This window comes from Corvus kubaryi, unplaced genomic scaffold, assembly GCF_017639235.1.
Source record: "Corvus kubaryi isolate FWS band 111438036 unplaced genomic scaffold, C.kubaryi_AGA036_p1.0 133, whole genome shotgun sequence".
Lineage (NCBI taxonomy): Eukaryota > Metazoa > Chordata > Aves > Passeriformes > Corvidae > Corvus > Corvus kubaryi.
Genome location: NW_024580667.1, coordinates 34,577,558 through 34,605,337, shown reverse-complemented (window position 1 = coordinate 34,605,337; position 27,780 = coordinate 34,577,558). Strand labels below are relative to the sequence as shown.

At 37.3% G+C, this 27,780-nt stretch overlaps 1 protein-coding gene across 3 annotated transcripts in view; it reads left to right on the top strand.

Moving 5' to 3' along the window:
• The window catches only part of PCCA (propionyl-CoA carboxylase subunit alpha), a 272,415-nt gene that overhangs the window by 92,468 nt on the left and 152,167 nt on the right, over positions 1-27,780 (top strand). For all 3 annotated transcript variants that reach the window (XM_042042942.1, XM_042042930.1, XM_042042953.1), the window contains exons 10-14: positions 2,765-2,867; positions 7,531-7,625; positions 13,198-13,348; positions 22,698-22,841; positions 24,540-24,614. In XM_042042942.1, coding sequence (XP_041898876.1) covers positions 2,765-2,867; positions 7,531-7,625; positions 13,198-13,348; positions 22,698-22,841; positions 24,540-24,614 — 568 coding nt within the window. The remainder of the gene's footprint in view (positions 1-2,764; positions 2,868-7,530; positions 7,626-13,197; positions 13,349-22,697; positions 22,842-24,539; positions 24,615-27,780) is intronic.

Sequence of the window (27,780 nt, the reverse complement as noted above, 5' to 3'; positions counted from 1 at the left end):
GGACTACTACTAGTAAATGTGTTTTTGTAGTCTGAAATAGTAATTTTCTGCAGTTTCCTGCCTGTCTTTAGAAGCATTGATTGAAATTACTTTTTTTCCCCTGATGCTGTAATCTTCCAATGGCTCTGAAGGAGTGAGCAGTGGGACTTGAAGAAGTTAATATGGAATAATAAGTAGCAAATCATTCTGAGTCCTCCACCTCCGAAAGCAAAGGAAATATGAAGTGTGCAGTATAAGAGGACAATAAAAAACTCAATAGCATTACCTATGACAAGCCTGTGCACTGAGTTTTATTATTTTACCGAAGCATTGCACTTGGCCTTTCAAACTACTGTGCAAAAATGGGAGTGTATGGGCTTGACATCTTTGGTCTGTCCTGCACAGGTATGTGCTATTCAAGCGAGGGGAAGGAATCTCATTGGATGAGTGAAGAACAGTGTTTCCTAAACGCATATTTTTTAAAAAACCCACATATTCACATGCCATCTACATATGTAAACATACATAAATGCTGTGACTAGATAATTTTAGGATTTTTTTTTAAATTTGGAGTTAAGCTTGAAGCAATGGATATTGGTTTTTGTGTGTAAAATCAACAACATTTGAGTATCTATTGGCTACTTGTTAGGGCTTTAGAGGGCTTCTACTATACTAATGATTATCAAACATCTACTTTTTAACTAGATGGCCCTTCTAATGCTGGCCTTGACAAGAAAAAACATTTTACTTTACTATTTCCTGATACTGAAAACTGAAATTCTACATAATGAGTACAGTCTTTTGTTAATGTCTGACTGCCTTGAAAGAAAATTGTTTTAATTAAAGCAGCACTGCTGATCTCAGAGCTGGAGGCAGAAAGTTGGCATGGCTGTTTCACTTCAGACAACCACAGGAAGGCTTGTGGCAACATCAGTAATGCTTTTGTACAACTTAAACTTCAGCGTGAGTAAATATACTGTAGGGATAGAGGGGAACCTTAGAGAGATCCTGTTTTTCCTCTTTATAGTTGTGCATGTTTGAAGGGATCTCGAGACAGCATCTCGTCCGTCCGGCTTCATCCTCTGAATAACATCAACACTCAGTTTAAAGGTGGTTGCTTAGAACTTTGCCTGATTGGGTCTTGCATTGAGATTACAGAGCCTCCCTAAAAAGCCTGCTCTGCTTTTTCATTCTTGCCAGCAATTTTTTTCCTCACAGCCAGTTAGAAGTAATTTTTATCATTGGACAATTTCAACCGCACAGATTTGTAAGATAAAACAAGTTCAGAATATCTGAGATAGTCATTCCTAATTTAAAAAGGTTTACAGATGTATGGATGAGATGATTAGGCACCTGTCTTTTTTTAACAAGTATTGCAGTTTAGATTTCTAAAGTGCAATAGCACACATCCTTCGGTGAAAGAAAAAGTCAGTTGTGAATAATTGTGCATAAAACTGTGACACAAAAATGTTTACAAAGCAAACCAGAGCCTTTGATGTAGGAGTTAAAATAGCTGTAAATCTGTTTCAATAAGAAACACTGTGTATGGCTGTTTGTTACAGCACTTTTTTTTTTTGACAGATCAGGTAGTGCACAGAATTGCTAATTTTGATGTCCCTTTTTTCTCTTAACTAGGTAATTAAATATATTGAAGTTAAATATGAACTTAGGAAAGTTGTACATTAAGTATAATGTCTCAAAATTACAACATGTATTATCCCATAATGTTGAAAGAAGGTGAAGATACACTTCTAAATACACACTTTTCTCTACTGTAAATTTACCTATCTTGTGAGTCTATGGTCTGGGTTAACTACATCCAAGAGGTGGAAAGCATGAAAACTTCAACTCAGTTGTGCTGTAGTTCTTATTCTGGGCACAAATGTCGGGGATGCTGTGTTTCAGTAGTCAGTCACACAGACATTTGACCAAGCTTTTCATATGTATCAACATGAATGGGACTAATATACCGCTTACAGAGCCTGTAGAAAATGTCAGTGAAGCCTTTGGGTCTCTGCATTATGCTCTATCTCACCCTGAGAAAGCTGTTCGTGGAGTTGTCAGAGGTTTTGAGCCAAGGAGTATTCTTTCTGCTATTTAGAGAAAAAAAAGTTAATAAATAAAGTATCTTTATTTTGTTTAACTGTGTATGTAAAAGAAGAAACAGAGGGAAGCATACAGAATGCTGCATATAACACTCACTTATACTTTAAGGCAGGGAAAATCTGCTAATACAGCTGGTGTGTTCTGTGAAGTCAAGTACTGCACCTTTAGGTTGTGTTCAGTGGTGGAATTTTCTATATTACATTTGCAGTTCTTTAATGCACAACTAACCAACCTCTGCTGTTCTTGAGTATTGAGGGCTGTGTGCTGTAGGTAATGGTGAGCTTCACCTTTACTTCTGTATAACAAGTACTTTGTGATTACTGGGTCTTAAAATTCTATTACTTTATTACTTTTGCAGAAGAAAATGCCAACAAAGAAAATGAATAAAAATTGTTGTAAATATTCAGGCTCTTTAAACACACTGAAATTTTTTGTGCTTTGAGAATGGTTTGGTTTGAGGGTTTTTTTTTTTTTTTTTTTTGGTCTTTGTAAGAAAAGCATGAAAAAAGGGATACCCATTACAGAATCAAATGCAAATGTTATAACTTGGTTTTTGGATATGTGTGTTGATTAGTGAAGATTGACTGTTTACTGAAATGAGTAAGTGTTCTTTCTTGTATGCTTCAGGACTTAACTTTTAAAATACAGGTGATTATTATTTTTGTTTTCATTATTTAAGGGAAGGTTTTAGGTTTTCATCTCAAGAAGCTGCTTCAAGTTTTGGTGATGATCGCTTACTGATAGAGAAGTTCATTGATAACCCTCGTCACATAGAAATCCAGGTTTGTACTATTATTACTATTGCTACTATTAAGTACTGTGTATTTATTTAATGAGGTTTTAACTCACAAATAAATCCAAGTTCATGATGTTTCAAACACTCCACTAAAAAAGGCCTAGAGTCTTGTGTTTTCCGGTGTCTTGGGTCATTGCTCAAGCTACATGGCTATCATGTACAATACAGCCTTCCTGTTTTTATTCTCTAGCCTTTCTTTAGCAGGAAGACTGAGCTGTGCTCAGTTTGTTGGGGGAGAAAAAAAATGTTATAGGCATCTGTTCTGAAGGCTGGAGATTTGAACTCTGGATCCTGTTGGAGTGCTTGAGTGCAGCAGAGAATGAAGGAGTTCAAGAACTGCCATGCTTAACAATTTCTTGCAAGGTCTGGGTGTTTTTTTTCAGTATTTTGGAATTCTGCTCTGAAGTATCTAATTCTCCTTGGGAACTCAGGAGGATTTGTGTCCCATTTTGGGCAGTTTGTGGTTCAAAATCAGTTGTATTCTCTTTAACTTCTGCATTATTACCATTTCTATCATTTATTGGATTTAGAGTTAAGTCAGGTCAGCTAATGCAGACCAAAAGTTGTTTCTTTTAGGCACTCATTCCCAAAATTATGATTTAAAAATTTGTGATGTTCGATCTTATGTAGGTAACTGAACTGTGTTTGTCAATAGCCTTGAGGTATTTCCTGACAAGAAATCTATACAGAGCATATTCATTTCCTCAACAGAAATTTCACTTTTTACACAGAAATTTAATTTTTTTGTCCAAAATCTAAACCCTTTCTGCGTTGTGACATGTGGTTGTTGGATTTTTTTTTTAGATAGTGAGAGCCTGAAGTATCTCAGTAACTAAGTGAAACAACAACAGTAAATTTGATAGTGTGAAATGATTTATAAGAGAGAAATATTTAACATTTTTCACTCTGCCAGATGTGTGCCCCAGCCTGGTGCTTCCTATGGGGCTAACTTGCATATCATAGAATCCTAGAATGATTTGGGCTGGAAGGGATTGTGAAAAGCCATCTAGTCCAACCCTCTGCAATGAGCAGGGACATCTTCAACTAGATCAGGCTGCTCAGAGCCTTGTCCATCCCGATCTTGAATGTTTCCAGGGATGGGGCATCCATCATCTCTCTATGCAACCTGTTCTATTGTTTCACCACTCTCAAAAAGAAATATTTCTCCCTTATATCTAGTCTAAATCTATTATTTTGTAGTTTAAAGCCATTACCCCTTTTCCAGTCATTATAGGCCCTGCTAAAAAGTTTGTCTGCATCTTTCTTATCAGCCCCCCTCTAAGTACTGAAAAGCTGCAATTAGGTATCCCCAGAGCCTTCTTTTTCCCAGGCTGAACTACCCCGACTCTCTTAGCCTTTCCTCACAGGAGAGGTGTTCAGTCCCTCTGATCATTTTTGCGGCTCTACTCTGGACCTGTTCCAACAGGTCTATGTCTTTCCTGTACTGAGGACTCCAGAGCTGGGTGTAGTACTCCCAGTACAGTCTCAGCAGAGAGGAGTAGAAGGGGAGAAGTGAAGAAGGAAGAGAGACATGAAGAAATAGTCTGTAAACAGTGAAACAGCAAAATGAAAAATGGTGTAAAAATGAAATCTAAACCCCACCTTATCGTCTATTGAAGGGTCATGTAAAGGTATATCGTGAACTCTCAGTTTCAGCATTAATCTTGGGGTTCAAAAGAGGTCAGATTGCTAGAGCATCTTTCTGTGTTCTCTTGCTATGGCCAATAATTTTTGGCTGCCTGTTTTATTATTTTATGATCTTTTTATTTTATGTGCAGATCACCATGCCTTAAAGATCTTTCTTTCAGTGCATGCGGTTTTGGGAGATTCAGCAGGTTCCTACTGATTCTTCAATGACAGAAGTTAGATGAGATTGGTTCCTCCATACTTCCATGAGTTCAGGGCAGATTTTACACAGTCTAGATTCCTTTGGGCTTAAAAAAAGGCTACCCCAAAAAAATTAAGCAGTACTGTATTTAGGAACTGTTGAGTAATTTCAACAAAATGGCTTTGCTATTAATAATTTATAGTTTTATTTATAGTGGGTATACAGTGAATGTTGTTTTCCTTATATAAGCACTTTGATGGTACTTTTTAACAATATCATAGCATATCATTTTAACTTCATGTTCTAATCAGCTTTAGGACGTTGACCTTGGTTCATTTTCAAACTGCTGAATATACAAACAATTTGAGACCAGATGCCAAATATTTATTAATTTAGCAGTAACTTTTAAATAGAACTTTTTTTAGCTTTCTTATATTTCTCCAAAGCACTGGTACTTAAAATTGTTAAATAAGAAATTTCCTGTGTCTAGCTATAAAACAATCACTTTGTAAAACATGAGAAAAGACTAAAACAATTAACAGGAAAATAGAGTCCAAATACACTTTATGCTTGAACTGATTTGAAGTCTTGTTCTCCTGAAGTATCTGATAAAAGGTTTAAAGTAAGGGTACATGGAATGTCTACTACTTGGCTAAGCAACAATCCTGCAACTGGAAACAGAATTTTGCTGAATCATGTAGGAGGGATTCCACTGCATAATACTTAATTATTTTGGCATGTAGATGTACACAGCATCGACTAATGTCATAATCATCTAATCCTGCAAAACAGGGCATTTTCTGTTATGAATATTTAGATATTAGAAACAAAAGCTGTAGCTGGGACATGCATTTTTAGTGAGATATGTACTGGAATCTCATGTCCTCTCACAGGTGATGATTTCAGTATGCTGCAAATGTTGTCTGAAATACAATTGTTTTGTGATTAGTTTCCTTTGCCGAAAATGGCATACACAGAATAAAAGCCTAATGCTAGATGTTGTTGGCTTGTTCTATTTATAACTACTTTCTCATAGTAGATGTTCATGCATGTCTCTTTTTTCCATTAACTAATAATGGAAAAACATTTCTTTTAAGGTCCAGGTTGCTGAAGTTTAGTAGGATATGAGAAATGTCCTGAAGTGGAAAAAAAAAATTACTGCTTGGATTGAAAAAATGTATTATCCTCTTCAGAAAAAATACCTGGAGAGAGAGGAGAGAAGCACAATTACCAGTTTTTATTGTAATGTTCCAAGATTTTTTTGTTTGTTTGTTTTGATGAGACAGAATTCTGTGGAAAGTTGTAGGTTTTCTAACAGTGAAACAGAAGTGCTCATAAGGAATCATTCTACTTAAAGAACAGTGATTTTTCCATCAAGTACCGTGCTATGCTCTAAAGGTACTGCTTTAATACTAAAATAACCCCCACAAAAAACGAGTCCAAAAATCTTTGGGCCTCCCAAATGATTTCTTGTAGGGCCCCATGAGTCTGTAGAGCTCCACTCATCTGGATTGGATGGGTGAGCATTTGGGTAGGAAGTACCTGGTTTGTTGTTGTTGTTATAGTTTTTTGTTGTCTTCATGAGTTCACTGCCTCATTTTCAGTCACATCTCCCCAGATTTTTCACGGCTTAGCAGCCATTGGTGTCATAGATGCAGGATTTATCTTGCCTGGTGGCATACTTGCTCTGTGGTACTAAAAGGAATAATAAGTAATACAGATTCTTTGTCACAAATGTGAGTAGATATGGTTGAGTTCACACAGTTTGAGGAAGATTGTCTCCTTGTTTTATCTTGTCGGTTTTCAGTGTAGAACTTCACTGTTAAAGAATGAAGCATGAATATTGTCATGGGTTCCTGCAGATCAGAGCAGGAAGATAGATGGAAAAAAAATGGGTTAGAAGAAAAATTTTATAAGGAAGAAAGGGAGCAGGTGTGGTGTGTGTTAAATGAAATTGTTCTGAGAACAAGTGTAGAGTTATCATCATAAGATGGGAAGAAGTCTACTTGAATCTTCAAATCCAGTATTTGGTATTGGAAATGGCTGCATCATACCATCAATTTCATAAAGGGACAGAGTTCCTTACTTTCACCTCTAGTTTGAAGTTGAAGAATTAATTAAGAGTTCTGCTATGCTGAATTTTGGGCTTTTTTTCTACTGTGTAATTTATGTAGTTGGATTTGGATACTTGATTTTGTTACCTCTTGGCTGCAGCCAAGAACTGTAGTTCTTGATTTTTAAAAAAATTTCTTGAAACTACTGCTTTAATTTCCTTTGAAAGTACTGAGGAAGTTGCAAATTTAATTCTCCTTAATGAGGATAACAAAGTTTCTGAAGATCTTTTTTTCTTCTTCTTCACTAAAGACAGGACATTGTGGTTTGCTTACTGAGAAAGCTTCATTAGACATTCTTTCTGAAAGTCAGGAGCAAAATTTTGCATCCTTGGAGATGTTTATTTTGTTGGTTTGCTTTTGTGTAATTTCATAATGCAATGCAATTTAAAATGCTTGAAAATGTAGTTTTAATCTTATTTCAGCCTTTTGTAAGAAGACCCCAAAAATTCAGAAATCAAATTTTGAAGTGAGAGGGTTTTTTGCTTTCTACAGACTCTACATAGAGGCTTTAGAATAGTCCTATTCAGAATTTGAAGGAATGTTCAATTAGTATTTGATATATAATTAATTTTCTACATGAGCTTTTTTCCCAAGCTTTATTTTTAGATTGGGAAAAACCCCCCAAACCCTAAATGCTTCATAATAGTATTATGTCAAAAGACCATCTCTAACATCTGTTAGTTAATAGCAGTGTGTTATTGTTTCAGGTTTTGGCAGATAAACATGGCAATGCCTTGTGGTTGAATGAAAGAGAATGCTCCATTCAAAGGAGAAACCAGAAGGTTGTGGAGGAAGCACCAAGGTGTGTATACTGGATTCTTGATGCAGCTTCATGGTAACTGAAAGCACTTTTGGAAGGCTGCTGGTTCTATTTATTGTACAAATGCAAGGAAATTTTATTCTATTAAAAAGCACAAAGGAAATAAATGTTTGTTACAGTAATTTGACTGTAATGCAGTTTTGATGTTCTTGAGGGTGTTTTGATTTTGCTTTACAGTGTCTTTCCATAAGAAAACTGGTGTTGTGTAGTTAATTTTTTTCATGATCTTGTATAAAATGGATATGGATCTTACCAATCAGATATAATTTGGTATGAGATGGCTTTGTTAATATATATGAGATTTTTCTTTATATTCACTTTTGGATATAAAAGTCAAATAAAATATGAAATAAGTATGAATTTTACCACAGATACAGGTATTTGGCTATACTAGAGTAATTGTGTGAAGGCCACATAATACTGTATATTTCCATTTGAATTGGAATATGAAGTATAAAATACTTTGCACCACGTTTAGTACCGTTCATGGTAGTGAACTAGAGATCTAGGTGTCTAGTAACTCAAAAGTGCAAAACTATCGTAATCTTACAGGTTTATCGTGAAGCTGGAATACTTTGCTGCTATGCAAGATGTGGCCTTGCTGTGTTTTCTGTTGCATGGCAGTCATCAGAGAATATGTGTATAAAAAGCGCAGCAGGAAGTTCTGATTTCAGAAAGGCAGACAGAGGTATATCACTGCCTGTGGGAATTGCCACTGTAATATGTTCACCAGCTGGGATGGGTTTGCCATATTTTGTTGTAGCACAGAATTATGTGCTGCAACAATTTGGGGTGTGAGGAAAAGCACATCATCCAAATGATGTTTCTTTAGAGGTGCCTTGTTAGTTAATGTTGAATCGTAATTGCAGGACTGCCACTGTTTGACCTATATTTTAAATAAAACCCCAAAGTTTAAAGATACAAATCTACTAATAAATCCTTCCTGGTAGGGCTTGTGGATTTCTTGGAAGCCTTATGCTGCTTATGCCTAAAGATCTTACTGTGCTATTGTGAAAAGTGAATACTTCAGGTCCTTATATAATGCACATGTGCATATATGTGTACCTAAGCACTTAAAAGAGGAGTGTCTTCTGCCTCTGTCTTCTGAGTGTATGTAAGGCAATGCCTGTCATTCCTGCCTGCTCCTTCTCCTTGCCTGTGGTCAATTAAAGTGGTGTGATACATCTTTCTCTCACCAGCCAGCTGTGATCAGAGTGTTTTCTTTCATCAAAAGTACCAGCCTTTCAACTTTCTTGGGCTTCTCTGTTGGAGTTGCCAGTAAGTTCTCATCCCCTCCTATACTTCTACAAGAGCGTGGGCAAGTCAGTAGCTTCCAAAATTTGGTGTGAAAACTTTTCTTCCTTTTTGTTGTTGAATGTTTTAGACTCTGCCAGACTTCTACTGACAGCTTTGGAAGTGCTGTCTGCCTTACAGCCACTTGCACTTGTCTGCAGAATCCACTAATTTTCAAAGGGTTACAAGACTTGCAGATAAGCAGGGCACTTACTTCTGTGAGACACCATAGAGACCCTAAAACCTCAAGCTAACCCTTCCTGGGAATGCTCTTTCAGTTTGATTGTTTAAGGACTCCTGGACGCACCTCTTCTGGTATGGCTGGATGAAGGAAATAGATTGTCCTCTTTTCTCCCGTTTTACATGGTAGCTGCTATTAAGACCTCTGAGATAGGTCAAACCTTTTTATTTTCTTTCACAAAACCCAGGAGATAGGGATGTTATGGGCTAAAATGGGGGTTTTTTTTGCCTTTTGGACAATTTAGGGCTTTTGACATTGGCCTCTTCTCATGCCTTTTTTGATTTACTCTATTATGATGGCATTTTCCTAAGTGTCTAATAAGAGACTTTGGGCCTTTTGGCTTGGAGAGTAACCTATGATTTTCTTAAAGCTAAGTCTGCAGCTGCTGAACTTACCCTTATGGGATCATTTTGTGTTTGTATCTCCAGTTTTCCTAGGGAAGTTTAGTCTTTTGTTAAAAACAAACAACAAATGAAAAACCCTCTCTCATTTGCAGAGAGAAGCCCCTTTAGTTCACACACGAATGAGGTTACAGTATTCCAGGGACCCCTGGTGTTCATGGTGGTCAATTCCCCAGACTCAGATAGGAGACCAACAAACTTTGCTTATGCCTTTTTCACATGGTGAGTTGTCCTACTCTGTTTTGGCAAGCACAGACAATAAGACACATCCAATCATCGCTAGTGTTTTAGTTTGTGCTGGGCAAAGTTAGTGATGCACAGAGCTTCCAGTGATGGACTGTAATTTTATCTGCTTCTACTTTCACACATTTTTGGATATGCTGTTGTCCTCTCATTTCACAGAGGCTGACATTTAAAGAGGTGAGTGACATGAGTGACATTTAATAGTTCCTTAGTTGAGTTTTTGTTCCTCAACTGCCCAAACTCTTCTCTGTTCGTTTTCGGAGACTGTTGCCATGAGACACTGTATTTTGGCAAGAAAAAATGCAAAGGTGTGGTTGTATTTTGCTGTCTGCTGGAGTGATTAATAAGAGATTGTTTCCCATGTGGAGAAAAACCCCATGGATCCTTTAGGGTCAATCAAAATTAAATGCACAGGAGTATTAACTGACGATCTTATTCAATAATTGGAGGACTAACTCAGAGGAGTGCTCTATAACTTTACTTTGGTGAGAATGTGTCTCCTATCTAACAATTTCTGAACCTGTTAGAAGCTTCTTAAAGCGCTTCAAATTTGCCTTGCCACTTGTGCGCAGGAATGGTCATCTGTTCAGAGGCACTGACAATTTGAATGAATGTATGTAGGAAGGAACTTAGCAGAAAGGTGCATTATTGAATTAGAGAACATATCTACAGGTTCTCCTTAGAGTTCTTATCCATATATGTGTGTCAGACTCTCAATTTCCTCTCACTGTCTAGAAATCCTTGAAGGATTTTGGGTTAAGAGAAATGTGAGCCTGTTCTGTTTGTGACTGTGCATGTGATTCATAGGTGGGCACCGTTTAGATGTGGGGGCAGAACTGTGTTCTCAAATCCTTTAGCATATTTATGCCCATGGTCTGGTAGTACATAATAAATATCTCAAAGGATAATGTTTTGTATAGGTAAGTAATTTTTTTGAACACGCAGTGTGCTTGGAGCAGGGAAGCTGACTTTGACATTTAGAAAATTGAGGTTCACTCCCTCAGTGTGGTGGAATCTTCAGAGGAAGGGTAAGTGTTATTGATCATTTATTTTTTGTCCAAACTGAGCAATAAATTTCCACTGATGGTAACTGTTTTTATTTTTCAAAATCTCAACCTCGTCTGTGAGTGAAGGTGATAGGGATATTTTGGGAAACCTTATCTGATGAACTAGAAGTGGAGAGGTAACATCTTGCCCATGTGGTTTGTCTCTCTGGCTGTAGAAACAATGTGACAATTGTATTCCCTTTGATTAACTTCACAATAACTTGATGAAGGTCTTATGAGTGAAGTGTCAGGTCTGATTTATTTTTTCTTTTTGATGCTTTTATTTTGTGACTCCTTTTTATTTTGTAGCCTTTGGGCTGCCATAGGAGCTGTTTGGTCTAAAGAAAAACAGATCTATGTTTGAAAAAGATTGAAAGTCAGGTTTAAAATGCTGTGTTTTCAAGTGATGCCTAATTAGATTTTAGAAGAGTTATTTTGGTTAATAAAAGGTGTGTTGTTAAAAAAGGGAGAAACAATGTATTTGAAAGGTAAAGCAGCAGAGGGGAATATGAAAACTTTGGTTAATTAACCTAGCCAATGGTAGGGATGATCCAGTCATTTCAGAGTGTTAAGCTTAACTGTGTGGCGGAGATCAAGTTTAGCAATGTGACACCGGCGTTCCATTCTCTGGCTGCAGCAGGAGGTGAACAGTGAGATCTCCGACCTCCATTTAACAAGTATAGGGAAGACACCACTGTAATGAAGGGGAGTAACTGTCTTTCATCTACATGAGAAGTAATAATGGTTATTCTAGAAATACAGTATGAAGCTGATATTGAGAAGGTTTTGTTCTTCATAAGCCCCTCATTGACCTTTCATGATCAAAGCCCTGCAGAAACTCCACACTGAATTATAGATTGTTGATTTCATGTAATGTATTATCCTCTTACTGAATGAAAATAAGAAATATTATGAAACTATTTTGCATTTACCAGTGCCTATTCTTATAGGTATGACACCCTTTTTGTGTCTTCTGATCTTCCCTTTCAACTGATGTAGGATCTGATACAGCTTTCTTGGAATGAGACTTGACTTCCATTTCCTGTTGGTCCCAATGTTTGCCAAGAAAAAAAATTTTTTCCTAAATTCTGAAAATGCCTGCCTTTCGGTCCATCAGAATCTGTCTCTGGGCACTGAAAGGACAGAGGTGTGAAGTAGCACTTTTCCAGTAAAGAAAAGGATTCCACTGTCTCCTACTTTGCCTAGATACTTGCTCACTTCTTGTGTCATGTCAAATATGGATTGTTGTGGCAGACGTCTTTAGCTCTTGTGTGAGTTCAGGTCTCAGTGAAAAGCACCCCTGTAAGTGCTGAAAGGTAAGTCCTGACCAAGCACTGGCTTCTGTCTGGGTGCAGTCCAGGGCTCCAGATGGAGCTTCACTGGCTTTGGGGCCACTTTAGATAGGTGAAGGCCCCTGATTGCTCCTTTGCAGAATTAGGGCCCACTGTTGAACCCCTCTCAAGAAATATGTAACACTTAGTGTTTTAGTTTAAAAGAGTAACTTAGAGGTAAGGTGGAAGTGACTGTTTATTCCTTTGAAAAAATACTTTTGAAATGATAGCTGAGTTACGTGCCTAATGTAAGTCAAACCAGAAATATAAATAATAAGTGTATTTACAAGCTTATGTAAGATGAACAGCTACATGTTCTTTCATTGAAAATCAATGTATCAGTTTGAGGGGCAACTGGTTTCAAGGCTTTGGTAGAATACCACAGAAATATATATGTATCTAATTAATCTGCATAGGTTAATCTAAATCTGCATTTATGGTAGAGGAGAGTAACAAGAAGAATAGGTTACTTCCAGAAAGACTTCCACAGTCTTTCAATTCACTGGCCCAGTGGATGTGGTGGAGTGCTCTCCTAGAATGAGAGACATTGTGCAGTGTTCACAGTGGCTCCCAAGGTGGTAGCTGAGCTGCTCTTTGGTTGCACTTGAGTGTATCCAAGATTTGTGGAAAAGACTGTATTGAAATTAACGTGGATAATAAATATCTCCTGAGATTGCGTCAGTTTGTATGTCTTTTTTTTCATTTAATTTGCATTGTTATAGATCTGACTGTTCAAAGAGTGTTGTGTTCTGTTATTTTATATTTTAGAGAATATGGTTATTTATCCTGAATTTCCTGTACATTAGCAATAATTGTAAAGCATGCAGTGTATCTACTTAGGGGTAATATAAATGTAAAGACATACATTTAACAGTCTTGACATGTTTTCATAACTTAAATAATGATGCTGTCCTCTTTTGACCATCGTTTAAACAGAAGATTAAATGATTAAATAATTATTATTTTTAACTAAAAAAAGTCATTGTTTCTGTATTGTAGCACTTTTCTGGACCCTGAAACTCGAAGAGCAATGGGAGAACAAGCAGTAGCTCTTGCCAAAGCAGTAAAGTATTCCTCTGCTGGAACAGTAGAATTCCTTGTGGACTCCAGTAAGAATTTCTACTTCTTGGAAATGAATACTAGACTTCAGGTAAGAAAAACAACTCTTCAGATTCAGAAAAGTGTTATTTAAATAAATAGACCATAACCTTCTCCCATATTCAAGGGTCTGCTCCTGCAAAGATTTAAGCATAAGTATCTTAATGTATGTGAGCACTTCCCACTGAACTTAAAAGATCTACTCACTGAAATAAGCCTGCCTGTGCAAAGCTTTGCAGCAGTGAACCCTTGCACAGCACTCAAGTAAACGTTCGGAGTTTTTGCTCTTTGTTACACTTGACCTAAAGACCTTGCAAAAGGTCACTGATAAGTGCCACTGTGAGTTCACATTAAGTGGCTAGCCACTGTGCTCTGAGGCATTCCCCTACTGGTCCCTGAAGTTTCTTTCTTATTTTTTATACTTTGATGATCACTTGTTGAGTTTCTCTAGAAGGGTGATTGAAACTATATGTGTATATCAGCAATAAAAACTCTAGCAATTTCCGTAAGATTGAAATGGTGACTCGAATGCAACTGTAAAAAGCATGCTGACACGGTGTAGGATTTTTGTGACAACTCATGTAGTCAGTGGAAGCTGTTCTAATGTACACTTCAAGTGAACAGATGAACAGTGTTTTATGGAAAACACCCTCTACTGCTTTTTTTAATGTTTGATGGATTTCTGGTCATAAGCTAAGAAAACAAGTATATAACTTGAAGTCTGGATATCATTCCTGAAGGTTGGAGGAGTGTTCAGCTTGTAAGCAAGTCCATTCCATTGCTTCTATCCTCCTTTTCTCACTTTGTTAAATTACACCAGTAAGACTGAAATATGGAATCAGTTTGATAAGCTTCTCATTCTGTTTTAGCTACATTTCATTAGGGTTATGTCCTGTGTGCTGCTTCTACATGTGGGCAATGAGAGAGTGTAAAGAGATCCTTGTGATCTGACATCTTTGCATGACTTTAGGTAATAATTGGGTAAATTTATGATTTAGGTAAATTTATGCTTTGGGTAAAGAAGTTAAAGAGACTTTGGGGGGTGTTGCAATCTTCTGTGCCAGGGGAAGACTGCTGGTAAATTTTTCTTGCCTTGCAGGACAGCAGTGGTTTTGGAATTAGCCATGCCAGTCACTTTACATGCCTTTGCTAGGCACTATCAGGTCTACCTTAGATTCAGTTATCTACTTGTTTAGATATTCTTTACTTCCTCTATCCTGACTGTGTATTGTCTCTAATCAGCATTTCAGCTTGAGTCTGGAGTTGTAATTTTCTATGATTTTTCCCCAGTCTTACCCAGTTGATCTCTCACTTCTCCAAAGTCTCAAGCTTTACTTTCAGTTCAGCTTACAGTTATGCAACTTTTTGCACTTGCTTCCTACTGTTAAGAGCCAAACCTAGAAATTCTAATAAAGCTTGTCCAGCTTTAACTTCAGGACCAGGATAGTCTCCAGATGTCCCTGTATTGCTTCAGTCTTTTTTTTTCCTTTTGCATCTCTTAACTGTGATCAGTGACTGACTGACTCACTTGCCTTGTTCTTGCTGAACACTCCACAGCTGGAAGAACTTTCCAAAATGATGTGTGTCTGATCCAGAAATGATCCTCTTAAGATATTTGTCAGCGTGCATTAGACACAGCTACCTGTCAACATCATCAGAACATTTCTACTAAATTATGCAATTTTCTGTTTTAATGTTTCAGCATTCTCTGATGAGATCACTGTAGCTGTTTTATTTTAGATACAGACTTCAGAATATATTTGCTAACTAAACTGTGTCCAATATTTTGTACTGCCTGTACATTTCTCACCTCCCTCTGGTGTATCTTTTGGATGCCTTTCAGTTTTTCTGGTAAATTATTTTGCAGTAATCAGAGTTGTATTGTTACTTTGCTGTTTTTTGGGGAACTCTTTGGGAATATACCTTTTCTGTTGTATAGTTACACAAAAAAAGTGTAAATAGCACCTTGAAGGAAGTTTATATTTTATTTAGTTTTTGTTTTAAGTGTTGCTGCAATACTATACGAGATTGGGAAGCAAAAAAAATTGGTGAATCAGCTCCATTGTGTCTCTTGTATGCTACACAAATTTGTAACAGATGTTTTACTGCCTCTAAGTGATTCCGCTAGAATGGCTTATTATTTGCTGTTGGCAATGTTCTTTTTGTTGTATCTGTTTTTCTGCCGTCTTTCTGAGGCTAGCTGGTGTAAGTATGAGACAGAAGATTGAAGATTGGATAATTGCATAGTAAAACTAGTTGCTCTTAATTTCCACAAGAGAATGTAGAGATGTCTGCCCTAGCAGCTGCCGGAGAACTTCTGTACGGTGTCATTTAGGGCACTTTTGCAGCTTTTTTCAGGCAACAGCTTTTACCGCTGTTAAAATTGAGGTAGACCAGGTGTTGAATATGTGATTCTTTATAGCTGCTCATAGTGTGGTGTGTTTTCTGTTACCTCGTTGTCATCAGCCTAATCAAGGACAGTCATGGTCCAAAACAACTTATCAAGAGCTTTGCAATAAATAAAAAGTTTCTGACCTCTTAGACTGATAGCCTTTCTGGCTTCCAAGTTATGTCAAAATCTCTTAAGGTATTTCAGAAATCCTGGCTTTAACCAGAAAAGTTTCTTCTTTTCTTCAATGGAAGATAAGAGGTGTTCTTCTTGGACTTTATATGAAGGAAGTCTATGGTCTGTACTTAAAAAATATCTGTTAATACATGTGCGTGTCGTGTAATTAAGCTTCCTATACGTGAATCAGTTAGTGATAGCAAAGGGAAAATGTCCCATATTTTAGATGTTTGTAGTAGATTGAAATGAGAAGCATCCCTTGTTGGCTAGAGAATAACTGAGAAATGTACAATGAATTGAGCACTTACCCCTGGTATATTTGTGTCTCAGACCTGTTCCCAGCCTTCTGCCTCCCTCATGAGTTGTGCAATTTAAATAACAAGGGAGTACTCCCTTTGTCCTCAAAATGTGACTGAATTCGCTTAATGTAATTGAAATGATCATTTGTGTAGACTGGTGTAGAGAAATATGGTAATTTCGGTAGGTTTTCTCTTCATGGGATCGTTTGAGTATTTTTGTCACAACTTTTTAGGGAATAAAAATTAATTTTGTAGAATAATCTGGCGTGTTTGTAAGAGATTTGCTGAGAGCAAATGGCATACCTATGTTTTTAGTTTACAGTTAATTGTTGTGAGAGTATTTTATGTAAATGCTTTTAAGTTCTTATAAAGTAACTTGATTCTAAGGCATAAAATGAAGGTAAATAACCTTCCATAGACCGATAAAACATTACCCAGTGCTAAGACTTTCGTTTATCACTTTCTGGGTTTTCATCAGATTTTACTGGCCATTGGAAAATTATATATTCCAGAGCTGTCTTTGTGCAAAACTGGCTGTGACTAGTGTAAAAGATGGGAGGAATTTTTACATGCAGCATGTCTTTCTTTCTCATGTTTGTCCACTCATGAAAATACATAAAGCATGGTAAGAAAATGTCTAAAAGCAGGTAAAAATCCTGTTGCTGATGGTTTGGAGCTACACTGCTTATAAACTCCTGGTTCTAACAGCCTCTTAATGGTATCTGTCTTGTGTTGCACATCACGAGTCAGCACCTGCTACATGTTTGCCTAGTGAAGGATAGAAGTTCTGGAAAATATTGCAGCTGCACTATATATAGCAGTAGCAACAAAATACAGATAGCAGTGATGAGCTGAATCTGGATTGCCACCTAAAGCCATAGAGAGGTGGTGACTTTGGTATCTATTAGCAGAGCCATGGGATGGCAAGCGGTGATTTTGCTGTCTTGGTTGTGTGTAGCTGCCTGGAGGATGACTTGTGATAGGCGGGCAGGAGTATGGGAGCAGGGAAAGGGGCTGTCAGGGGTTAGAGGAGTAGATTTCTATGAAGTCAGAATGATGGGATTTCAAAGTAAAGTCTCAAGCTACTGTTTCTGCTTGCTGAGACTCTTCATATTTCTTAATACTGGAATCTTGTTTTACTGTGACAACACTTTGCTTCAGTCATTTTAAATAGTCTAACGAACAGTGTCAGATGGTAAAGACTTTCAATTGCTGCTAACCTGGGCTGAATTTGAACTACTGACCTAAAGGTGAAAGGTCTCTTATCCCATTACCAATCCGCTAAGCTCACCAGAATCCATTCTGCACACAGTTTATACCAGCTGTTCATGGCCATTTTTAGAACCGAAAGAAAAGGTGATTTTGCTGCCAAACAGCACTTCTTCACACAAGAGGGTCGGCCGACAACAGTTAACCAAATTTTTGCCACATTCTTGCCTCCTAATGCAACTTCCATTATGTAGCTACTGGTTGTCTGCTTTTCAGGCTTCCCAAAAGAGCTACAGAAAAGCATTGCTAATTGTTGTTGACAGAAGAGAACAACGTTGTTTGTGTAAGTCACTGAATCTGAAAGATGCCATTAACAGTGCTGCCAAGGCATGGAGTGATATCTTAGAGACGAAATTCCCATGTAACTCTCATAAAATACTATTTAAAAAAGTAGAAAAAGAGGAGACTACTTAATAAGTAGAGGAAAAAAAAGGTCATTCTTGAAAGGGTACATTAGTTTCTTTGCTTTGGTGAATTTGATGTAAAGCAAAAAGAACAGCTGCAGTGTGACCAGAGCCATCTTGAATGAAGTGTTCTGAGAAGGCAGCTAAATACAGTAAAAGCAGGAATTGCATCTTTAGGAAATTGGTTTTGTGGATGCTAGCTTCTTTAGTTTCTTACAGGGAGTATATCATGGAAAGGAAATTGTGTAGAATTAGTGATTTTAAAGAAATTTTTTTGAAGTGCCAGATGTTAATTGAGAAAGTTATCTTGAAATTGTGAGCTAATTAACTTGTTGACCTAAAGTGTGTGCTATTTGTCTAAAACATGGAAAAGATTTGGAATTCATAGGCCACGTAAGATGTGTCTGTTCCACACAATGTAGAAACAAGTCCTTGCAAAAAAAATTGAGAATTGTGTCAATGATTATTGGAATATAACTTCCTATGAGGAAGTAAATGAAATACTTTTTCAAAGTTATATGCTACGATTAAAAAATAAGCTAGTACAGAATGTCTGTGCATTAGTTTTTATTTGTACATCTTACTTGGGAAACAATAAAAGAAGTCTACCTGAACATCTTAGCTGATGGAAATTTTCGTAGTCTGGTTGCCTTCAGTTCTTCAATTGTATACTAATATGTCAGAAAACAAACAGCAAGTGTTGTTATATACAATGTCTATAGTTAGCCTGTTAAGTATTCCTGCTTTCCATTAATTCTGTATGTTAATCCAACCATTGTCTGTTTTTCAGTAGCCTTTATGAAAAGCGTTTTTTTGCTGTGTGCTCCCAAACCCCATGTACATGTGAACTGTTTTGCAGAAAGGTGTGACCCCAGCGTGCTCCTGCTCATGGTAGTCAGGAAGCTTGCATGCCTGAAGAGCGGAACGTGTGTGCACCTCTGTTGCTGTTCAGCTCTCCAAAATAGAAACCAGGCTTACTGAAATACAGGGGGTTGAGAAGCATCTGTAAGTTGGTGCATTTGGGTCAATTGATACTGGATTTGGCTGCAGCAGCAAAGCCTGGGGGACTCCAGGTGAATCACATTTCCTGGAAACTGAGGTATATGTTGAAAGTTAGTTTTGAGATTATTTATCTAAATGTAAAGGGGTATATGACACCAACTAGGGACTTACAGTAGTAGGGGTGACATAGGCTGTAGTTTTAAGTCTACTGAAATTTAGATTTTCTTGGCTGATGTGGCGTGCTTGAATGTTCCAACTGGTGTGTGAGTAACTTGATGCCTTATACACACAGGGACAAGAGCGGTCTGCGAGTGTCCAGAAGTGCTTACTGTTAGATCTGAGTACCTTGATAGTCTTGAGAAAAATGTGTCCCAGAATTATTCCCCTGAATACAAGGGGAGCAGTCATCACTAATTTAACTCTTAGCTCCAGCTGTCCATAAAAACTGCATGACTGTTTTTGTAGCTGTGGATGAACCCCAGTATGGTAAAGCTTTAAAACCACTGGCAGTCACAGAATGGGAGGAGAATTAGGAGCCTTTCCATACTGTAGTCATGATGGATGCTAACTGAATTGTGATGTTGGTAGGCTCCCCAACTCTTTTATACCTGCTTTACCATCTATGAACTGGGACATAATTATTATTTTCTGACAGGCTTTGCCACTAGTTTCTCTTGCTGTATAAATGGGAAGGGGTTAGTGAAGCAACACCACTTGCAATGCCCATGGGAAATCTGGTTTCTGTGATATGTCTTAAGAGCAGTAGATCTGGTATGAAGGGGAAGCACTTTCCGTTTACTTTATATAGCCATTGCTGATTGTAGCAGGTATAGCTTTGTGGACTCAAAAGCAGGAATATAAGTAGCATTTTACAGAGAGTAAGACTTTTTAAAGGAGGTATATATTATGCTTAAGTGCATTGAAATGATGACTTATCAACTTTTATGAGCAGACTTGGTATAAGTAAAGGAGCTGACAGAAAAGGTGTTACTTTTGGCAGCTAATTAATTGAGGGTTATCACTGATCAATTTTTCTGGTTGTTCTGTTGGAGAATAAGGTACAGCTGCCTTGATAGAGCTATGATCTGTAGATTGCTTGCTGCAGACATGTCTGGTTTTACCCTTTGTGTTGAGGACCTCAATAATGTGTGAATGTAGCCACTATTGTATAACCATACCAACATTGGCTCTTTAATGGCTGGGGCTTCACTGGCAACATCTTGGATCAGCTGACTGCAAAACTGAGTATGGCCTAAAGCTAAAGGAGTTGATCAGTGGAGTGTGATTCAGCTCCATTTGTGAGCAAACTTGCATTCTTCTCGTCAAAAATTTAGTACTTGACTTAGTCTCCATATACTGGCAAGTAAAGGCTGTTGAAGGAGAAGGAATATAGCATAAAATGAATAGAAGAAAATACAACAGGCAGGCAGAATAAAAATGACACCTGAAGTAGAAAGTGGAAAAGTAAGAGGGAAGTGGTTGAAGTCTAGCTTTTAAGAATGGTTTTATAATACAGATACAATTACCTTAGTCAATTAGCTGTTACAGTTGTTGTAGAGATTTCAAAGTTAAAGTTCTTTTCTACCCTATTTTGGTCATCTCATAGTCTTAATGAATATTAAAATGCATTTAAAATGTATTTGGTACCCCAAATCAATGCTATGATTGGAATTGTCTATGTTATGCCTAAATAGTAATAGTTGAAGCAGAGTCCTAAAATAAAGTAGAACAACTTCTACCCACCCCAAAAAAAACCCCTCAACATTTTTTCCTATACATATTTTCTGAATGCTGTTTTGTGTGGAGACACAAAGGGAGTATTTTGAAGAAACAGAAGAAAATATTGACCAAGTCAAAGATCTGTACTGAAGAATGGATTAAATAAATGTTTGTGAGTCGTAAGAACCAAACAACAAAAATATTTTTCTTTTCAGAGACATTCCATCTTATTTTGATCATCAACAATAAAACTGAAAACAACAATGAAGCTATTGAATCTGGAATGCCAATTGCTATCCAAGAAAAATGGCAGTATAACTAAATAATGCAAATGTCTTTGGAAAAATAAAAAGTATTTTAATTATCTGGAATGTTAAAATTCCAAGCATGTTCTCAGCTCAAAGGTAATCTTTTAAAACTTAAATTCCAAAGTAGGAAAATAAGTTCTGTTGTCCAAATATGAATGTGTGATAAGTAACTTTCTATTAAAACTTAGGGAGTTTTAATAGAAACTTCAAGTCTTAATAGAAATTGAATTACTTCAATTTAACACTGCAGGATAGACACTGAGATGTTTCATAGATTCTCAAAATACTGTTATTAAGCTTGACATGCTGGAGAGTATCATGTGTTAGGTAGAATCAAGATTGAATCCCAAAGGTACATCCTTAAACTGTATAATCAGATTCCCATTTCAATGTCACTTTTGTCCTTCAAAGAATGGGTGCTTGTTTCAGTGATGATTTATCATTAAAATTATGTCAAAATGTCTTAAAATGTTGAAACTCTAAACAAACTCGCAGCACACACAGGGCTAATTATGGATGCCATCTGTTTATTTTTACAAAGCTTTTTTTTCTTAAAGACCAAAGCATCTACTTGTTCTGACAAGCCACAGTGTTGTTACAATGACTGAATGTTTTCCTTAATACTATATACTTGAAGGAAGAAAGTCAAGTGGTTTGGTCAGTGACCTTTTCCAGATTCAGAAAAGGTACATAGTATGGCATCTCACGATAAACAGTTGCAAAGTGCATTTTCTTGAGGTATTCTGGTCCTTGGAGCACAAACATTTTATAACAAAAATGGCAGTTCTGTCATAATTTCTATATGGAAGGTGGTATAGCTGTTTCTGTGTGAAGAACACGCTTTTAGCATGCCTACCTTTTACTTGATCGATGTGGTGGCAATCAGAGGAACCACCTTCAGTGCTTTTTACCATCCTATGACTAGTTAAGGCTTTTTAAAGTTCATCAGCATGCTTGTTTCTCTGCCCATTTGAAGGAAGAAGCGTGTGTGCACGTGCATGTGCGCGCCCACGTGTGCATGCTTGTACGCACATCCCGCGTGAGGGCGAGCGATGGCTATTCCCAGCGCAGCGGCTTCCAAAGCCGTTAGCGGCAATTTGCTGAGCGCGCAGAGCCGCTCTGCTGGTCCAGCCCAGCTATTGTGCACGCTAAGCACTAAACAGATAAGTCTGGAGGGGGGGAAAAATATTGAAGGATCCATCTGCTCATTTCTGCTACACTGCGCTGATGCAAGATTACGCTAATCTGGTTGCTTGTCAGGACAGGTTAGTGAAAGAAGGCGAATGGGTGAGATATAGGCTACGCCGGTTCTGTGGAAAATTGGTAGTGGCTCCTGTATGTGCCATGTTAAGTGTAGCAGAATGGATTGATTATTAGCTACTTTGAGATTTTCAGTTAAAATATACTTGTGGCTTTATTGGGAGTCTCTTCGAAACAAAATTGAATGGGAAAAGCTTCCAAACAAAGAAAAACTACCTCATTGTCACGAGATGCATTTGAATTTGTAAAATAAACGAAAAAACCCCCAACCAAATGAAAAACCCATACAAACCCTCAAATCCTCCCCGGTAACCTCTCTGGTTTTCTTTTTGTATGCTGCTTGTAGTTTTTGTAATCTGTGATTACTTTATTTTTTCTGTTTTTCATGCAAAGACAGTGGTTGCTGGAGTTTAAGTAGAATTTTCTTGGGGAAAAAGACCAAAATAGAAACATATTCTTTCTCTGTTCTTTGGCTGGTCAAATTTCTTGTTTATCTGTGTTTGTTTACAGAGAGGTGCTTTTTTTTTTTGGTTGTTTTTTGTTACCTACTGACTGACAGTTCTTGACCTTGCAGGTTGAACATCCCGTCACAGAATGCATTACCGGCCTGGACTTAGTCCAAGAAATGATCCGTGTTGCTAAGGGTTACCCTCTCAGGCACAAACAGGCTGATATTCCCATCAAGGGCTGGGCGGTTGAATGTCGAGTTTATGCTGAGGTAAATGAGTGGTAATGGGGAGGAGGGGGTAGGTGGTTGAATTGTGGCGTAATAATACCCAGGTGTGGATAGATGCCAAGGTGAAATCAAGGAGTATCATATGAAAGTCATGATTTAGAGCATGTAACATGAATGGTTAATGAGGTTTTGTAGAATTGTCGAGTTCTTATTTTTTAATTAAAAATATGATATGTATTTCAACACAGATTTTTCGTGAAAATTGAAATTAAAGATGGTAAAAGAAGGAAGTAAGCAGATATCATTAGAGATAACCCTACATGCTCAGTTCATATTTAATGATGCTGGAGTTATTTACCAGAGTTAACTACTCATTCCAGGTTCTGAAACACGTGTACTTAAGCTTGTTGACTTAAAAAGACAGTTGAAATTCATTGCCTTACAGAATTTTTGTTGTTTTATGAAAACTTTTGAAGAGGTTGTTGAAAAACCAAGTTACACACCTTCTGAAACGACAGTTTATAAGATAAACTTTCAAAGTACGTTCCAAAACAATAACTCTGTAATTATGGTATGAGTCTCTATCTCGCCTCAAAGAAGCTTACGAATATTTAAACCCCATTTTCAGGCACCTTTAGGATATTTTGAGGTAATGTCTTTTTGTTGTCACTTTTGATACCTGAAAATGAAGATTTAAGTAAAAAAAAAAAATCATAGAATCACAGAGTGGTTTGGGTTGGAGGGGACCTTAAAGATCATCTAATTCCAACTCCCCTGCCATGGGCAGGGACACCTTCTGCTAGTCCGGGTTGCTAAGAGCCCCATCCAGCTTGGTCTTGAACACTTTCAGGGATGGGGGCTGGAAAATAATGCCTATCTTCCTTCATTTAGTTTCGGGAACATTTTAGGTTACTCTGCTTTTCATAACTAATTTCAGCACCTTGGGACATTTTTCCCGTTGCTTAACTGTTGGGACTTTGTTACCTAGACCATCTTGTTTTATGTTGTATTTTTTTTTTTTTTTTCCCCTTCATGACATGCACATAACCTCCAAATTGCTCTACTGATGAGAAGTTGTACAGACTATTTTGATAAAGAATAAATATGTGCCCTGTGATTGGCATGGAAGCTATTCTGAGTTTTAGTAGGCTTTACCCTGGAGTAACTGGTACTTGGGCTTTTTTTTGTTTTGTTCAGCTTGAATCCCCTCCATTTATAAGTAATGAATCCAACTACTTTGCCATGAATTAGGTTATTCTGTAGGCTATATATTTGTTTTCCTATTAAGTTTATATTGGTGTTGTATCATGTACATTAATGTAGCAGGTTTCCAGTGGCATAAAGATCAGTTTGACTTCTAAAGATAATTGAATTTCTAACTGCCTTCTTTATCTCAGAAATTTTTTTCTTATACTATCTTTTCAAGCCTAGACTTCTTAATACTTTCCCATCCTTCTTCCAAGTGTAGGTAATGAAAGTGTCATCTTTGTGTATTTTATTTTGGTGTATTGTAACTGGGTGCAGAATACTTCTTTTCTGCTTTTTTTAAAATATATTTCCATTTCTTTGTTTGGAGTTGCAGGGGCAGATGGATGAAGAAATGTTCTTCAGCACAAGTAATTCTGAGGAAGAAAACAGAGTCATTCCAGTAGCAGTTTCTGTTAGACTTCAAGCTTTTAAACATTATCTGCTCCACATCTATAATAGCTTAATGCTTTCTCATGTTGAATTTTTTTCCAGGACCCCTACAAATCTTTTGGCCTGCCATCCATTGGTAAACTGTCTCAGTATCAGGAACCATTGCATGTGCCAAGTGTAAGTAACTGTTCTGGTTTTCATAGGTGTCGAGCGTCTCTTATAGACAGAGACTATAAATACTTAGCAGCTTTGTAAACCAAGCCTTTTCTCCAGCTTTTTGGCAGAGGGGGAACAGGACATGGCAGTACCAATTTGTGCAACCTGAAAAACTACTTAAAAGTGAACAGTTCCAAACTGGGTTAAAAATACTCAAATTGGGTATAACAGAAAACCAATACATGTTGAAATAGTTTGTTCTGTAACTTTCAGCTTAAGTTTTTCAAACACAGCTTTAGTAAATGTACTGTGGTCATTAGAAAGGACAGTGAACTGTTGAGTCAGCTCTTTAAGCATAGAGAACAGGGGACACTGGTGAGAAACTGCCAGTGCTTTTTGTTTAGCTTTGTAGACTTTAGAAAGGAGTTTCTTACAGGGGTCATTACATGTTTCAGAATACAGCCTACCTGTATAGAATAGGTGTTTAACCACCAGTGTTTTCTGCTATATGTGAAGAACAGACACTGCCTTTCTGTGAAATCAAGGTAATCTTAATTTAAAAGTGCGCATATACATGAGTGACACTGTGTCAGTGGAATGATGAGACTGTACCATCTGTGAATACAATTATTCAGTCTGATTGCTTGCACGGAAAACACTGAGAGATTACAGGAGGAATCTTAAATGTGGAGTTGTTATTGGATATATGATTTATTTCGCTTTTTAAATTGTTTTTGCCCGTGTACTTTCCAAAGGGACCTGACCCTTTCTGGTCTTTAAGGCTTCATGCTGTGTTCAAAGCCTGAAAGCAGAAAAAAATTGTGAAGATCTAAAAGGCATTATGTGCTCTTAAAGAGGAGATGAGGGAAAAAGGTATCACTGTGGATGTATCTAAACTTCTTTTTAATGAAACAAAGAGTGTATTTAATAAGAATGTATAATGAATACTCCAGTGGTTGTTAGAAGTTTTCACCATGTTGTAATAGCTAACACGATGTCAAACATTTTGCCCTTGCAAGTTTTTGCAATTTGCAATTTTCCAAACGTGAGACCTGTTGAAAGTACAAGTGATAATGGACAAACTATACCCCCTACAGTCTTCGTCCCACCAAATCTTTCTTCAATTAATGCTGCAGCAGGAGTTTTATGTAATAACATTTGCGCTTGTGAGCCATCCATACAAAGAAAAAACAATTAAAATGCCTTAAATGTTCTGCTTACTGCTGTTATTTGCTTGTGTGAATGTTGCATGTCAGCTAAATGGACCACGGAATAGATAAAGTGATTGGGTGTAGGAGAGTGCACACTAAGCTTTGTCTATCATTATTGCTGGGAGCAATCAAATTGATGCCAGCAGGACAGTAGACGCGTTGACAGCTGTAATTATGTATCTCCATGGTGATCACTTTTGGCCTGTCATGGAGGCCCGTGAGTCCCCTCCCTTGCAAGCATTTAATCAGATTGGGCTGTCACTTGTCAGGTAGACGGGGTGGGCTGGGAGTTGTGCTTAGGGGGAGAGGTGAATTGAAAATGAAGGGTGGGAGATGCCTGATTGCTTCACATGGTCCATCGTGGTACCAAAGAAAGAGATTTTAATTACACTGGAGGCTTCAGAGCAATGGTTTGTGGAGCTCATATGGAGTGTCTAGTCTTTCTCTTCCTGTTTGCTTCCACTGTCATATTAAAAAATAGAAAAACTATTTTTATGTAGACACTCATGATTTGGTGTCTTAATACATATTTCTGCTACCATGAAACTAATTTCTCTCCTGAGAATGACGTGCTGCTAAGAACAAAATTAATATGGCTAAAAAGGTACAGCATTACAGGCCCATTGTGCCGCGGTGTTTGTTTTCTGCATTTTAGGTTTTAGAATTGTCAACAATTTGGCTTGAGAAAAATTAGCAGAGACTTGTAGTGTGTCACAGCAAGTTCAGCTTACGTGTATTGCTGAATATATTTGCAATTCATTTCTTCTGTGTCTCAAGTTAGCTCTGATTGCCTACCATGCCTGTGTGTCAGCTGCTCATGCTGGTGGAACTGGTGAGCATGGCTGTGTGAGAGCTTTTGCTTAGCCTTAGGGAAGAATATGATGGCTATTTTTGTGTCATGTAGTTTGTAATTTCATCAGAACATGGTGCTCATAAGTACCAAATTTTTTTATCTTTGATAATGAAGCTTAGGACAGGTGACTACAAACCAACCCCTGTAGTATGATGGTGAGCTTTGATGTTTGGTGCTCCTACACATATTCTGCTATATCTGGAGGGCTCCAACATCGCTCTCTGTCAGTATGAGCAGCAGTCTGGTATTTGACTCTTATAATGACTCTTACCAGGAAAAGAAAATTCTTAGACTCAGATACAGCAAAGAATTGAGAAATATTAGAATCTGTTTGTGTTCCTAAGTGGAATTTGATTCATTAAGAGTTCATTGCAGGACTGAGACATAGATTGTGCTTCCCCCGCCTCCCTTAAGCATTTTTCTTTCATTTTGCTGTTGTCCTAATGTAATAATACATAAGGATAGTACAACAGTAATAAAGTGTTAGGGCTGTAATATGAATGAGCTGTAGGCTACAGCAGGATCTTTAACCCTGGCCTTTCCTAAATACCTTAAATACTGAGTAAAAGAAAGGAAATACATTACACAGAAGTAAGTGCTGGAGGTCTAATAAATATTGCTATTATTTATCAAGTTCAGCACATTATAGTGAGTATCTGTTGAATTAGGGTTTCTTTTTCATCCAATATTCATTAAGTTCTGTCACACCATATACTTTATAAAGTCACCTACTGTTACCAGGTTCTGAAAATGTAAGCACCACAGGGAGAATTGAAGATAGTATAAATGTATTTCTTTTCTGCTGTCACTTTTTCAGTCATCTTGAGTTTTTTTTATGAAAATTAAACTTCTCCAGAGGACTCCAGATTTTTTTTAAAGAAGGTTATGCAGTAGTTTAAGTAGTTTATACTCACTGTAGCCTCTTCAAGATATTGTAGTTAGGGAGAAGTGTGAATTTTGGAGCGGTCATGTACATGTGTTGTATATGAACAGAAACATAGAGCCAGGTGGAGCATATAGTTGGTAGCCTCAGAAGTCTTAGTTAACTTTAGGGTCTGACTAACCTGCTTATTGTGAGTCTGAATTATGCACCTTTCATATGTTTTTTCTTTGTCAAAAGATG